The sequence below is a fragment of the Xyrauchen texanus genome, chromosome 28, assembly GCF_025860055.1.
Source record: "Xyrauchen texanus isolate HMW12.3.18 chromosome 28, RBS_HiC_50CHRs, whole genome shotgun sequence".
NCBI lineage: Eukaryota > Metazoa > Chordata > Actinopteri > Cypriniformes > Catostomidae > Xyrauchen > Xyrauchen texanus.
This window is the reverse complement of record NC_068303.1, coordinates 3283697-3300837: the sequence shown is the minus strand read 5'-3', so window position 1 is coordinate 3300837 and position 17141 is coordinate 3283697. Positions and strand designations below refer to the sequence as shown.

The 17141-nt window shown below is 38.1% G+C and overlaps 1 protein-coding gene across 4 annotated transcripts in view; it reads right to left on the bottom strand.

Moving 5' to 3' along the window:
- Positions 1-17141, bottom strand: part of LOC127622368 (filamin-A-interacting protein 1-like) — a 32742-nt gene extending 15601 nt beyond the window's left edge. For 3 of the 4 annotated variants that reach the window (XM_052096454.1, XM_052096455.1, XM_052096452.1), the window contains exons 1-3: positions 16899-17141; positions 2213-2500; positions 110-283 (exon numbers count right to left, since the gene is read on the bottom strand). In XM_052096454.1, coding sequence (XP_051952414.1) covers positions 110-283; positions 2213-2494 — 456 coding nt within the window. In that variant the 5' untranslated portion in view covers positions 2495-2500; positions 16899-17141. The remainder of the gene's footprint in view (positions 1-109; positions 284-2212; positions 2501-16898) is intronic. The other variant, XM_052096453.1, reaches the window with a different exon arrangement.

The following is a 17141-nucleotide window of genomic DNA, read 5'->3' as shown; positions in this document are numbered from 1 at the left end:
ACAATTTTGAACATGTTAATTTATGACTGTACTGCATGAGTCCAACTCATTGTTTTATTTTTCGAGGCAAACCTGTGTTTACAAATGTTTCATCCCTGCCGCTCCTCACCTCAATCATGGGTATCTCATACACGTCATCTCTCATCATGTCATTGCTTTTCATCAGACTGTCTCTCTGCAGAGCTTGAAGAGGTTTGATTGGAGCTGCAGAACCATAATGAGCTTCTAGAACCTCAGGCCGTGTTCTCTCAGACTGTAGCATGTGGATAATGTCTTCACGCGCCTAAAACAATATAAAAATGCATATAATATAAATATAATTTACAAATTAAATGCAATATATGCAGCTTGACAACCCTTCAAAAATGTTTAACTCCTTGAGTTATGCATTTATAATCAGGGATGATTGTGTTTCCAATGTTTTATGGGTGGTGAGATGATATTCTCACTCTACACCACTAGAGGGAGCTGTATGCTTTAATAGCCACTGAATCTGAACACTAATGAACAGAATAGTTTAGAATAGAGTATAACAGCTAGCTGAATATCATATACTGTATACTACCTCATTGAAAATTTGAAACCGACTAATGATATAATATATATATATAATATAGTATAACATTTTTGTAAAGGCACATTTCAAAAAGTAGTGTGCTACATTGTTGTCACATCATGACCTTCAGTGGTGTCCAGTTCTAATCTCAGAAATAAAAACAGTTATTTTGCATTTTAACTTTATTTCTGTGTAAGATCAAATTAATTAAATTAAATGCATTGACTCTTGGTTGTCTGCTCAAATAATGAGTCAATAATGAGATGTTATCCATTATGGGTTATATTATATTTCGGTCAGATGTCCACCAGAAATGAAAGGTCAAGTCAAGGGTATGGTCACATTCTATTGTGAACACAGCTAATGACATTTTGGTAACCCAAACATATTCATATAGATGTTAAAATATTTATTTATTTATTTTTGTTAATAATGAGTCATCAGTTTGGTATGAGAATATCAAGGTGGTAGTTACTGTACAAATCAAGATGGTATTCATTAATGATGGTGGGACGCTTGCAGGAATTTAATATGGAAGCTACATTTTCTGCCAAAATAGCAATTAAGGTTACTACTGTAAAATCCAAACAAATGCATGTGGGATGTCCTATTAAACAGTGTAAGGTGCTTTAAGAATTTGTGATTATTTCAATTTGTTTTTTATTTGTATTTTTTTTATTACAATGATGGCTAATACAATGTCACCACAGTTTTGCAGTATTAACAGTGGTATTAATATATATATGTTTGTGTCTGTGATTGTGTGTGTGTGCTGGCGTGTGAGTGTGTCTGAGTGTTTGTGTGTCTGTGTGAGTGTGTGTCTGTTTGTGTGTCTGTCTATGTGAGTGTGTGTGTGTGTGTGTGTGTCTGTTTGTTTGTGTGTGAGTGTTTGTGTGTCTGTGTGTGAGCGTGCAAGTGTGTGTGTGTGTGTCTGTCTATGTGTGTGTGTCTGTCTATGTGTGTGTGTGTGTCTGTCTATGTGAGTGTGTCTGTGTGTGTGTGTGTCTGTTTGTGTGAGTGTGTGTCTGTCTGTGTGTGTGTGTGTCTGTTTGTTTGTGTGTGAGTGTTTGTGTGTGTGTGTGTGTTTGAGAGTGTTTGTGTGTGTCTGTGAGTGTTTGTGTGTGTGTATGTGTGTGTGTGTGTGTGTGAGGTATGTAACTTAATTCCGACAGCATTTGTGGCATAATGTTGAATACCACAAAATACGTATGACTCGTTCCTCCTTTTCTTTTAAAAAGTTTCAGTGAGGCCCTTACAATGGAAGTGAACGGGGCCAACATGTAAACATTAAGACAATCACTGTTTCAAAAGTATCGCCACAAGATATTAATAATATGATTTTCAGTGTGATAAAATCAATTAAAATGAATAACCTATTCTGTGTAAATTTATATCCAATTTTACAACATGTTGCCATGATGATTTCATGTCAACAAACCCTAAAACCCCAAAACAACTGAAAAATTATGATTTAAACAACTTCACAGCTCAAATAATACACAAATGTTTACAAAAGAATTAATGTAAGTGCTTGAATAAATTATAAGGTTCACATTTCTGCCTTTATTTAATTTGACAAAGTTAAAACTGGTATTTTGGCAGACACTAGAAACCACAACATTAATGACAATGTGTAGTCACTGTAGAAGGTCTCACCTGAACTTCTCCCTCCATGACTCCCAGTAGATGAACGAGATCTTCTTTAGACAGATCCATCAGTCCAGCTTTTCTCTGCTGTATTTCATGAGGGTTCTGCGGACTCTTCAAAGGTCCAGACACATTAAGCTTCTCTTCACTGGTCTCTTTCTCCTTCTGAGATTTGCTTTTCTTCTTCATCAGATCCTGTATGCTTCCTTCCTTCTCTATGTTGTGGATTTTAGCGAGTGGTTTGAGTGGTCTGTTCTCTGGCCCCTCCGTATCGCTGGTCCTGGACCTCATCTTTACCTGGATGTGAAAACAACAGTGTGATGAGCGTCACCTACAGATACACCTGAGACAACATCACAGAGCACGTCATGCTTTATAAGACAATAAAATGTGACCTGCTCCATCATTTTTAATCACTTAATGGATTGGAGCAGAAACATAATAATTGTATTTTTAGGGTGGGGGCCTGGTTAGTTCAGCAAATATAGACGCTGACTATCACCCCTGGAGTCGTGAGTTTGATTCCAGGGTGTGCTGAGTGACTCCAGCCAGGTCTCCTAAGCAACCACATTGGCCCGGTTGCTAGGGAGGGTAGAGCCACATGGGGTAACCTCCTCGTGGTCACTATAATGTGGTTCGTTCTCGGTGGGGCACGTGGTGAGTTGTGCGGGATGCCGCGGAGAATAGCGTGAAGCCTCCACACGCCCTAGGTCTCCTTGGTAGCGCGCTCAACAAGCCACGTGATAAGATGCACGGATTGACGGTCTGAAATTCATCCTCCGCCACCCGGATTGAGGCGAATCACTACGCCACCACGAGGACTTAGAGCACATTGGGAATTGGGCGTTCCAAATTGGGGGGAAAATTTGGTGATAACTTAACTTGGTGATCATTATAGAATAAACTTAACTATTTAAGTTAAGGTAACTAGATGCAACTACACTTGAATGATGTTGTTTCTACTTAATTTTAACTGAATGGACTCAACTTTAGGTCATACAATAACGCAGCTTAAGGGATAGTTCACCTAAAAAAAGAAATGTATCTTCGTCATTTACTCTTTTTTCATGCCATCCGAGATGTGTATGACTGTCTTCTGCTGAACATATAGAATATCTCAACTCTGTAGGACCAGACAATGCAATGAATCTTGGCAAGAACTTTGAAGCTTAAAAAGCATATAAAGGCAGCATATAAGCAATCCACATGACTCCAGTGGTTTAATCCATGTCTTCTGGAGTTATGGTGTGATGATATAGGTGTGTGTGAGAAACAATATTTAAGTCCTTTTTTTACTATCAATTCTTCTCCCTGCTTAGTAGGGGGTGATATACATGAAGAATGTGAATCACCAAAAAGAAAAGAAGAAGAATGTGCAAGTGAAAGTGGAGATTTATAGTGAAAAATAACATAAAAATTGATCTGCTTCACACCCACACCTATCATATCACTTCTGAAGACATTGATTAAACCAATGGAGTTGTATTGGTTACTTTTATGCTGCATTTATGTGCTTTTTGGAGCTTCAAAGTTCTGGACACCATTCACTTGCATTGTATGGAACAACAGAGCTGAAATACCCTTCTAAAAATCTTCGTTTGTGTTCTGTTGAGTGTTGTATATGGGGGAATTTTCATTTTTGGGTGAACTATTTGGTGCTTTTACAACAATATTAATGACACATTTTTGTCTGTCATACAGTGATTTTTAAATTGTTAATATAAAAGAGGCTTATACAAAGGTGTGCCGTCTTGAGCTGTGAGTAATGGTTGAATATCTAGTTTGTCCTAATCTGCGATTGCCTTGTTTCTCATGTTCCCATGCAGATTTTAAGAGGGGGATTTCCCTGAGAGAGAGAGAGAGAGAGAGAGAGAGAGAGAGAGAGAGATCTTTATGTAATCCCTGAGCTCATCTATTACAACAGATTTTTGATAAACAGTGTATGAACTGCCTCCCGAATTATCTCACATTGAACCTGTCTGACCCGTTACAGTCACATCTGTTGTCAGAGGATGATCTCTCATAATATCACACATCTCACAAGGTCCATATTCTCATCATAACTTTAAACTTTATACGAAACAAAAGGCAGTGAATGTTTAAAAACCAGTGCATTCGTCATAACTTATAATTATATTGTAAAATATGGACTCACTATCTTTTGTGCTTCAACTGCGTCCTTGAATATCAGGCATATTTCTAGTGACATGCTCCTTTTATACGCATGGAAAATGTGGTTCTTGTCAGGATATGTATGTAGGCTCCATTAAATTATGATGAGAATGTAAGTTTTAGTAATAATTTTCATCTACTGACACACAAATCATGGCTAGTATTAACAGTGATTGTACTGGAACACGCTTCACTTCTACCGGTCGGTTTGGGTTTTGAAAAAACAAACCCACAGTTTGTGCACATACACCCACAGATAGTGCACATACATGCACAGATAGCGCACATACACCCACAGTTGCGCACATACACCCACAGATAGCGCACATACACGCACAGATAGTGCACATACACCCACAGATAGCGCACATACACCCACAGTTGCGCACATACACCCACAGATAGCGCACATACACCCACAGTTGCGCACATACACCCACAGATAGCACACATACACCCACAGATAGTGCACATACACCCACAGTTGTGCACATACACCCACAGATAGCACACATACACCCACAGATAGTGCACATACACCCACAGTTGTGCACATACACCCACAGTTGTGCACATACACCCACAGTTTGCGCACATACACCCACAGTTGCGCACATACACCCACAGTTTGCGCACATACACCCACAGATAGCGCACATACACCCACAGATAGCGCACATACACCCACAGTTGTGCACATACACCCACAGTTGTGCACATACACCCACAGTTTGCGCACATACATACAAAGATAGTGCACACACACCCACAGAGAGCGCACACACACCCACAGAGAGTGCACACACACCCACAGAGTGCGCACACACACCCACAGATTGCGCACATACACCCACAGATAGCGCACATACATACAAAGATAGTGCACACACACCCACAGAGAGCGCACACACACCCACAGAGAGCGCACACACACCCACAGATTGCGCACACACACCCACAGATTGCGCACATACACCCACAGATTGCGCACATACACCCACAGATAGCGCACATACACCCACAGTTTGCGCACATACACCCACAGATAGCGCACATACACCCACAGATAGTGCACATAGAAAAGAGCCTTTGGTATGTGATTTTTAAAGACCAAAACTGGACTTTTCTGGCTTTTAGTACACGTCTCTTAACTCTGAAGCCATCAAACTGCTGCTGGTGTTCTGAGAGGTTTTTAGCACATTAATATATGCTTGCTTGGGTGTACTGGGTGATTGCTAGGTTGTTGCTAAGTGGTTGATACCTTGTTCTTGGTGGCTGCAAGGAGCCCACTCTCAAGTCTCTATTCTAATCGTTTGATATGAGTCAGGTCACCCATTTTATCATCCACCGGGCAAAAATCTTATATCCGATGGCTTAAAAAAGAAACATCACATCTTATGTCAACAAGCCACATGAATGGAAGTATCATGCATGTCTGTAAGCGGTGCAAGTTTGCGTTCCCAAGTATACTACTTAGGTTTAGGGCTTAGATCAAAACCCTAACTTGAAGTATGAGAAATAGTATTGTAATAGTGATGCTTGACATAGTCTCATGCCCCTGGAAAGGGGTCACGGTGTTATCCAGATGCTTTGCGATCTTGTAAATCTGATGAAACCACTATTTAACCAAAGATGGGAAAACCCTGGCAGCTGATCTTTAGTGCTTACATTATAAATAGCAAAGCATTGCATCGTTGCTGCCATGGACGTGTTTTCATTTTGATTGTGACTTTGATTTACTGTGCAAGCCATTCTCCTCTGTTATGACATTTAATCACAGCCCAAAATAGCAGAAATACATGTATACACACAAAGTGACAGTCATCCTGTCAGCTATAACAAAATCTAAAGTAAGACTGTAACTGTTGACACAGCGGCACTGTTCATCCAACATCCAAGATGCAAGTTGAAGCTTTTATTCTATTTTTCTCAAACCGCAGTGCTCTAATTTGAGAAAGGGTGCAATTATAGGAACATGATAATGCCTGACAGTTTTTGGGTGACCTTAGCTTGGTTATTATTAGTGGCTGAGGCAGCTGGGTGCATATAAATGAAGGTTTATCTTCAACATAAACCGAGAATATCTACATCACTTCTCAAGAGCTCCCTGTGCGCTCCACACAGCTGCTCAGTGCTGAAATTGAATGGTATTTATAGAGAAGTCCACACATGTGCACCGGGGACACCAGGAACACTTTATCTATCTATTGGATGATTAACTTCACAGCTACAGGTTCTGTTACATGTAAGTCTCTAGAGAAATTAAGATTGACGAATTGCTGTAAATGAACGGCAGTAACTTGCAGTGATAGTTAATTCCTCAGATTCTTGGGGTATTTTCAGCGGAGGATGGTGAGCATCGTTAGCACTTCGTTTATTTTTAGTGGTGGATACTGCAACAGCTTGACAAACTAACACACACACACACATAGGCACACGCTCAAATACTGGCACATTGGCATAACTGTATGGCTAATTTGGGATCACAAAAGTTGGCACATGCCAAACCAAGCATTGTCACCTTAACTTTCAAACCACAATATTGAGAAAAAAATTATACTATTTTCTATTTGTCATAAAGTAGATGAAGCCTATTTTAAAGACCATTAAGTTTGTTTTGCATTCTTTAAAAAAAATATTACCCACATTCAAGGAACGTTCCAACAACTATGTCTAAAGTTATTTAACGGTTGGGAACAAAAGTTTTAAAATAATGTTAATGATACATCATCAAAACATTATTAGTAGGGCTGTCGATTTAACGTGTTAATTCAGTGCAATTAATTTGATAAAAAAAGAACGCGTTAAAAAAATGTATGCAATTAATCGCAATAACTCCAGACTATAATAAGGAAGATTCCTGAGAAATGCAAGCATGTAGTACCACCTGTTTACTCCAGAGGGCAGTAAATGAAACTTCAGCTGTGTGGCAACGCACATTTTATACAGTGAGGAAACACTTCAGTAGGCAGAACAACACACACATGTGTTATGTTCTTGCTTTCAAAACACTTGATGGAGCGCAAATACGATCTTTAAGGGATCTCAGGATGTGTTTAAAGATTGAGTATTAAACTATATTTGACTTGACACAGTGACCGAAAAATTTTACGTTTATGACGCAACACACCAGAGAAGCTACACAAGCATGTCTGACGCAGCTGTACATTGACGGGTCCTTAAACAAGCCCTCATATTAAATCTCCAACTGATATATATATATATATATATATATATATATATATATATATATATATATATATATATATATATATATATAATTGTTAAATATTTAAAGATAACTAAAGATAAATTATTTCATCTTTATATATTTAATTATTGTTTTATGAGGGGCTTTCGCAGCAAATATTTGTATATGCGATTAAATACAATTAATTGCAATTAATTAATCGGGACACCATGTAATTAATTCGATTAAATATTTTAATGGATTGACAGCCCAAAGTTCTCGCAACTTTAGAAGAAAAATGTCATAGTGTAACATTGTCCGTACGCTCTTTAAACGACATTTTTGTCATGATACTTTGTTTTCTTTGAGTGAAAACGGAAAAGTTGTCAAACAAACCTTTTGGGAAGTTTTCACATTTTCATTAATGCTTCATGCAAACCTTTAAATAACATTCAAATTATATTAAGAATACTGGACATTTTCACATTCCCCACAACTACAGTGTACAGTTTGGAAAACATTGTAAGAACGTTAATGAAATAACGTTCTACTCGTGACATTTTCACAAGCCCACAACCCCAAATTAATTTAATGTAATTAACATTACAAGATCCAGTTAGCCACTGCTGGTAATATGATGTAACAAAAACATAGCCCTGTATTCTGATATAAAATAAAATCAACATATCAACATTTATCAACATAAAAATTGGAGATATTCTGATATATTACAGTACAGTAAATACACTATTTACCAGTGGCTAATGTTTGGAGGGCTCTATTTTCCCCTGTCTCCAGTCCTTGAGGAAAAAGCTTTTTTTGAAACAGAATTTTATTCAGCCATGCGAATAAAACTACATTTTGACTAAATAAGGGCAGAGAAACTCACATTTAGGGATTCTATCTGGCAGGCACTGAAGCATTGCATTAGTGTTGATAATATGAATGCCAAAATTAAACTCATCATGCGGCAATAATTTCAGCTCATAAGAACTATTTGTATATCTGGGAAGACATCTGTACTCCCAGTGAGATAGAGAGAGAGATAGATGAGACAAGAAGAAACAAGTCACATTTCTGATGGAGTTTGTTTGATATAATTTAAGTTTTAATTCCACAGGGATTTACCTCGCTTATTAATGTGTTTAATTAACGTCTGTCTGGCTGTCTGTCTATCATATTGGAAAGGAAGTACCCAAATTCGTACAGAATTCCAGCGATTTGTCATTCAACAAGCATTTCGATTCTGAGTAGTAGCCCAGTGCTACCATTACAATGCTTTTCTGTTGAAGGTCTACACCCTTAATCTAATAAATGTGTCCCCCTAAATGGGAAAGAGCGAGAGCGTGCAAGAGAGAGAGAGGTAGAGAGAGGACACATAAAAATAGGAATCATAAACTGAAGCCTAGTTTAAAATGGCACCTGATGAAAAACGAGAGACGTTTTAGGCGAGAGTTCAAAAGAGAGTCTCTCGTACTGTACTCCACAACAGTGCAATGGTCACACCACTGCCTTTAAATTAAGTTTTAACTACGTAACTAAGTACTTCAATTGGAACAGAGACCTTAAAGGGATAGTTCACCCAAAAATGAAAATTCTCTTATCATCCACTCCCCCTCATGCCATCCCAGATGTGTATGGCTTTCTTTGTTCTGCTGAACACAATTGAAGATTTTTAGAAGAATATCTCAGCTCTGAAAATCCATACAATGCAAGTTTTTCATTTTTGGGTGAACTATATCTTTAACTATATATAATGGCTGATCATTCTTGGTTTACAAGGGTCAGTGACATGGCACTCATATTTTGCGCTGGTGGGGTTGTGGCAGTGTGTTTCGCTGTTCCCTTTGGCCAGAGGTGGACTGGCAATCTGGCATTATCTGGCCGATGCACTTTGGGGCTGATTATGGGCGGACTGGCCAGTGGGAGAACCGAGCGGACCGGTGGTGCGTCCGCGAAATGTGCCTAATGGGCTGCGATTAGCAAAAACGAGCCGCCGCATTATGCAGAACAGACCACAAAACACAACTTCCCCCACCCCCTGCTCAACAACTTTTGGGCCAGTTGCAATGTTAAATCCAGGGCCGATTTCTCTTCCCAGTCCAGCCCTGCCTTTGGCATATAGCTGACTTGTTACGCATGCTTGGGGTCATTGTCCATTTGGAAGACCCATTTGCAACTGAGCTTTAACATCCTGGCTGATGTCTTGAGATGTTGCTTCAATATATCAACCTGATGTCCTTCCTCATGATGCCATCTATTTTGTGAAGTGCACCAGTCCCTCCTGCAGCAAAGCACCCCCGCAATATGATGCTACCGCCTTCCCATGCCTCACGGTTGGGACGGTGTTCTTCGGCTTGCAAGCCTCACCCTTTTTCCTCCAAACATAACGATGACTATTATGGCCAAACAGTTACATTTTTGTCTCATCAGACCAGAGGACATTTCTCCAATAGTAAGATCTTTGTCTCCATGTGCACTTGCAAACTGTAGTCTGGCTTATTTATGGTGGTTTTGGAGCAGCGGCTTCTTCCTTGCTGAGAAGCCTTTCAGGTTATGATGATATAGGACTTGTTTTACTGTGGATATAGATACTTGTCTGTCAGTTTCCTCCAGCATCTTCACAAGGTTCTATGCTGTAGTTCTGGGATTGATTTGCACTTTTCGCAGCAAACTACATTAATTTCTAGGTCTAGGAGCGTCTCCTTCCTGAGCGGTATGATGGCTGTGTGGTCACATGGTGTTTATACTTGCGTACTATTGTTTGTACAGATAAACGTGGTATCTTCAGGCGTTTGGAAATTGCTCCCAAGGATGAACCAGACTCGATCACTGTTAAATATATATTGCATATTTTAAGCAATGTGGATTCTGGGTGATACATATGAGAAATCTTTAAAAAATCTAGTTTAAAACACATGTGCCAAGTTAGTTTAAAGGGGCAGTTCACCCAAAAATGAAAATGATCTCATCATTTACTCACCCTCATGTCATACCAGATATGTGTGACATTTTTTCATCAGCTGAACACAAACAAAGATTTTTAGAAGAATATCTCACCTCTGTAGTTCAATGGTAGTAGTAGTGAATGGTGACTAAATCGTTTAAGCTCCAAAAAGCACAAAAAGGCAGCATAGAAGTAATTCATACGACGCCAGTGGTTTAATCCATTTCTTCTGAAGCATGCCAATCGTTTTTGGATAAGAACAGACCAAAATGTAACAAATGTTTCACTGAATACCTTGCCATTGCAGTCTCTAGGCACAATCATGATTTCAAGCTTGATTACACTTCCTAGTGCTTGACGCTTGTGCAGAGGCTAGATAGCGCAAGGAATTGGAATCAAGCTTGAAATCATAATCGCCAAGGAGATTCGCTCACGCAAAACTGATTGAATCGCTTCAGAAGACATGGATCAAACCCTTTAGAGTCTTCTGGATTACTTTTATTCTCCCTTTATGTGCTTTTTGGAGCTTCAAAGTTTTTGTCACTTTTCACTTGCATTAGGGAGCTGAGATATTCTTCTACAAATCTCTGTTTGTGTTCAGCTGAAGAGAGAAAGTCATGCACATCATGGATGGTATGAGGGTGAGTAAATGATGAGAGAATTTTCATTTTTGTGTGAACTGCCCCTTTAAATTAACTTGGCACGTGTGCTTTAAACTCGATTTTTAAAAGATTTTTCATATTTATCATTTCACACAGGCTTGTTTGTCCATGACCCAGAATCCTCATTGTTCAAAAGTGCAATATTAATTTAACAGTGATGTTTTTTTAAGCAACCCATTGCTTACTATTAACATATAAATAGGATTAGGGCTTTCAACAAACACCTAAGTATTAAAGTCTGTTGCAATGATACCTAAAATCATGCGGCTTGTTGAGGAGATGTGATCTGATGTACAATTTTAACCTGGAAAATGCTAAAACGACAAAACAAAAAACCAGAGAGTTAGAACCAGAATATCACAGAGACTTGGGGATGGGCTTTTCTGACTTGGGCCAGTATAAGTAACCACCAAGCAACCATCCAGAAATCTCTAGCAATCAGATAGCAATGTGCTAACAACCACTCCGAACTCCAAAGCAACCACCCACAACACCCTCATGGCGGCAATAACGTCTCCGATTTTCTTCTGAACATGTAAAAATCCAATATGCAATTTTCTTTGGTAGATGCAAGCGGTGCAGTCAGCAAAGACTGTATCAGTGTGATGTGGCTTTTCTGAGGAACAACTTTGCTATCTAGAACATATTTTCCATTGCTCAAATGGCTCCTTCACATCTGCTGACCTAGAATGAGAAATATGATTTGTAATAACCTCAGTGTTACTTTCATACGCACTTTGAGAGTCAGTTATATAACTGTATTCTCTTTGGTGCTGCCTGGTTGTGATTGAATAAATGTAACTGAAAAGCATATTTTATTATCGCCACATGGTTCTGCTCTGGAGTGGACGCATGACCTCAGACCAGATGAACACATGCCTTTCTGATGGGAGGAAGATGATGTCATTGCTCTCGTACTGTAAAAGTAGGACAAAGTAAAGACACTTTAGCATTTTAATTGTTTCTCCGAGACCACAATGTGATTAAATGGCAAGTGAAAGGAGACATTCGCTTAAGTCTCCTGCTTCTCAGATGGTTCTTCTGGGGAAAAAGGACTGCGGTGATCTCACATGCTTTTCTTCAAGAGACGTGTATGTCCACAATGGTCTCGGTGAGAACTTCATCATGTCTCCTGAGCTTTCATTAAACAACCTGTGAGCAACTGTCCATATTAGTAGGATGTCAAAAGGAATCCATCAGAAAATGAAATCTACGAGTTCTGCTCGTTGATCTGGAAGAGATCTAGAGGGAAAGCGTGAAGCCATCAGAGACTCCAGATCTCTCGGTGTCTGCAGTAATGCGTTTGGCTCACTGCCGAAGTCTTCTCTGACAATAGGTGTGGGCTGCAGTACAGAGATGACTTCACCAGAGACTTTGGCTGTAATGATATAATGTTAATTCTGCATCCCACGGCTGTGACACTTTTAGAGAAACACACCCTCCCTGTAGGAGTGCAGACGGATGCTATACAGCCTCAAGTGCTAACAGGTGAAGAGCTTAACAGTTCACACATGGCTGAAATCAGGTTTCTGTTGATGTGTGGAAACACAACTGAAAATTCCTCTAATAAATGAACACCTTACTTTGTGTGTTTATAGTGGTATATATGCAGATTTATACATGCTATGATCAAAAAACATATTCCTGTTCATAGATACTTAGCCTCCAAATAGGAAAAAAGCTGTTGTATAACAATAAAATAAAATTACTACTGTTACAAAATGTGTCTATACCATGGTATCTGACAGTAATACATATGGTACATTTACATTTATGCATTTGGCAGACGCTTTTATCCAAAGCGACTTACAGTGCACTTACTACAGGGACAATCCCCCGGAGCAACCTGGAGTTAAGTGACTTGCTCAAGGACACAATGGTGGTGGCTGTGGGCATTGAACCAGCGACCTTCTGATTACCAGTTTACCAGTTATGTGCATTAGACCACTACACCACCATCACTCATGGTACTGCATGATAACCATGTACAAATACTCCAAGGTACTTCAAAGAATGGTGATACCATTATTCATAACATGGTAACTGTCCAAAAAGAATGGTAATACGATGATAAATGTCCCAAAAATACATGTCCCATAGTAAGTGTCCCAAAACCATGGGAATACCATGATACTTTTCAATTAATACCAAGGTATTAACATTGGTAATTTCATGATACATGTCCAATTACTATGGTAATACCATGGTACTTTATTCAGTTATCAAATTATGTGACCCAAAATCATGATAATACCATTTTACACAGTCAAAAATCATGGTATTATAATGGTACGTTTTACATATACCATGGTACCTGCCTAAAAATCAGGGTAATACCATGGTATGTGTCCAAATACCCCGGTAATATCATGGTACTTTTTAAATATGCCATGGTACATGTCTAGAAACCTCAGTAATATCATGATACTTTTTATTTATACCATATTACAAGACCAAATACCTTGGTACTTTTAGAGCTACCAAATTACGTGTCCCAAAAACCATGGTAATACTGTGGTACATATTCAAAACCCATGGTGATATTGTTGGGTTTAATATGTCCAATGTGCTTTTTAAGTTAAAATAACCAAAACACATAAATGAACTAAATCAACTGAACAAACAGTATGTGTTTTGTTGGTATAACGATGGTGAGGACCGACGGTAGAAGTAGATGTTGTTGTTTCTCACACTGCGGTGCTGAATTAGAGCTGATGTCATGGGTCGTGTCTTATCACTAGCTGTGAGATGAGCAGTGACACAGACACTAACTGCGGCCGATGATTCAAGGGAAATATTTGGCTAATCATTCCAGTGGGAAAGAGAGAGAGGGGCATGTAAGAAATCAGACAATATTTTCAATAGTCTCCAGTAAACAGTACTTAATTGTTGATGTTTGAGTCAGTGTATAGTTGAGCACATTTTAGAAAGCAGTGAACATTTTTTAACTAAGTTAAAGCAAACTTTTAAATTGATTTTAATAAATAATTTGCTCAACATGACATACAGTAAATGCCTCTTATTGTTCTTAAATAGGAATATTTGGTGGCATGAAATGTTTAATTTCCACCGTCCATATCGACAGAGAAAAATATCTGTGTACTTTTGTTCTAAAACAGTTACTTGTGTAAATATCCAAATACTATGATAATACAGATAACATTATTGTTTAATTAGTTCTTTAAAGGGATAGTTCACCCAAAAATGAAAATTGAGTCATTGTTTACTCACCCCTGTGTTGTTATAACCTTATATGACCCTTTATTTTTCTTAAAACAAACAGGTAATTGTGAAAACCTTTTGTGCTCAGTGATGTCATACAATGGCAGTTTATGGTGACCACCTCTTCAAGCTTCAAAAGAACACAAAAGTATAATTCAAAAGTCTAATAAATTATTCCATGAGACTTGTGATTGTTATGAAGGCATATGATAAGATTTGGTGAGAAACAAACCAAAATCTAATGTATTATTTATTGAAACTGTTGACCTACAGGCAGCCACCGTCACACGTGTCCAAACCTGATGGCAAACGACACGTGATAAAATGTATACTATCGATTGCTTGTTTTCTATTTTCGGCATCCTGCAGGTAAATCCATTCACTGTGAAGTGGCACCGGTCCAAAAACTTTCACAAAAATAAGGCTGGGCATAGAAATGCATCAATCCTTCAACTATAAAAACTATCACAAAAATAAGGCTGGGCATAGAAATGCGTAAATTCTTCAACTACAAAAACTATCACAAAAATAAGGTTGGGCATAGAAATGCATCAATTCTTCAACTACAAAAACTATCACAAAAATAAGGCTGGGCATAGAAATGCATAAACTCTTCAACTATAAAAACTATCACAAAAATAAGGCTGGGCATAGAAATGCATAAACTCTTCAACTATAAAAACTATCACAAAAATAAGGCTGGGCATAGAAATGCATAAACTCTTCAACTATAAAAACTATCACAAAAATAAGGCTGGGCATAGAAATGCATAAACTCTTCAACTATAAAAACTATCACAAAAATAAGGCTGGGCATAGAAATGCATAAACTCTTCAACTATAAAAACTATCACAAAAATAAGGCTGGGCATAGAAATGCATCAATTCTTCAACTACAAAAACTATCACAAAAATAAGGCTGGGCATAGAAATGCATCAATTCTTTAACTACAAAAACTATCACAAAAATAAGGCTGGGCATAGAAATGCATCAATTCTTCAACTACAAAAACTATCACAAAAATAAGGCTGGGCATAGAAATGCATCAATTCTTTAACTACAAAAACTTCAGACATGTTTTGTAAGTTCTGTCCTCTGTTTTGTGTGCAGCTGTGTTGTGTTCTGTTGTCACTATCGCTATTTCAATATGCAAAAGAGCCAATGAGATTTGAGGTGAACATTTTAAGCGAATTCTGTCTGTTCCTCACACAATGTTTTCATTTGTCTTCAGAAGACTTGGGATATACAGTAGTGCATGAGTCATATGGACTACTGTTTTGGTTACTGTTATTTTTATGGCCTTGAATTTCTCTTTTTGGAGTTGCCATGGTCACTGTATGCTTTCATTGCTACTTTGTAAGTTGTACAGTCAAACATTAATATAACTTATTGAGTCAAATTCCAACATTATTTGTAATGTTCTTCCACAGTCCAAAGCATTCTGGACTTTTTTCTATTACCTCTCTCGTTTCTCACATGAGAGTAACATGTCTGCAGTAGACTTCATGTCCACCTCAAACTAAAATGTTTAGACAGTTCTCATCAAAGATCAGGGAGCATATTAAGTCACACAGGCGGATTTAAATCTTGAAATAATCAAGGTCACAGTGGACATCAAAGTGCTGTAACATTGCCAAGCATTACTGATTTATCTTCTGTTCCCCAGAGTCCATGGTAAAGGAACTCCTCTGGTGCAAGTGCAATCTGACGAAGTGTTTCCTAAAAGCAGCCCTTACTCATAATGAAGTCAGTCTTTAAACTCTTGAATAATGCTCTCACATGTTAAAATCAACCATCTACATAAGCATCAAAGAAAATATGAGTGGTGCTTGCTCGTGCAAAACTCTGGAGGGTGCTGTGGGTGGCGGCTAGTGCGTCGTTAAGGTGTTTTGAGTGGGCTTAAGTCAAAAGAGGTCACCTCCATTTCTCTATGATATTCAAGTCTCAAGATATGGCTTGGGTCACTCTTTCAATGTAAGTCAATGGCATTTTTTTTGCCCATTTTTTGGTCTGCCAGGCTAAAGTTTTGTCTTAGAAATGTCTTAGCAAAGTTATGGCACACCTGTCCTCACAAGCTGCAAAATCCTTACATATATAATGCACAACCATCACAAATACAATTAATATCATTGAAAACATATGGGTGTGCATTTAGCTTCATGCACTTTTATGTCCTAGTGGATTATTTTATTAAAACAAACAGATTTCACTTTTTGATTAAACTAATGGTTTAAACTGGAACGTTTTCACGAGTTCTTCATCATTTATTTTTGGTACTTTTCAATGATCTCTTATGTATAGATTTGACTGTTTTAGACTTGTCCCAGACTTTCAATATTATGAAAATCCCTCATAAAAATACAAACCATTGCAATTTAAGGTTTAAAACTCTGATAATCTAAATAAAGATCGAAATAAACAAACCATTTCAATATTTATTGTGTGAAAAATATTTCTAGCTGTTTATATATATGATCAAAAAACCTAATGTTTAGACGTACCTTTTTGAGTGGTCCTAAATTACAGGTAACAGTTCAAAGATGCCGACTTTGTCAAAAACAGTGAAGTCTTTAAAAAAGTGTCTTTAACATACGTTATGTCCACTTTAGCCCATCTGCTCCTGAAATAAACCATCACAAGGAAGCTCTTTCTTTCTCCTTGCTGGTTCCTACAATCAGCACAGCGACTGTTCAAGTACTATCAGTCTGTGAGAACTCTGTTGTCTGCTGTCCAAGCCAGAGGAA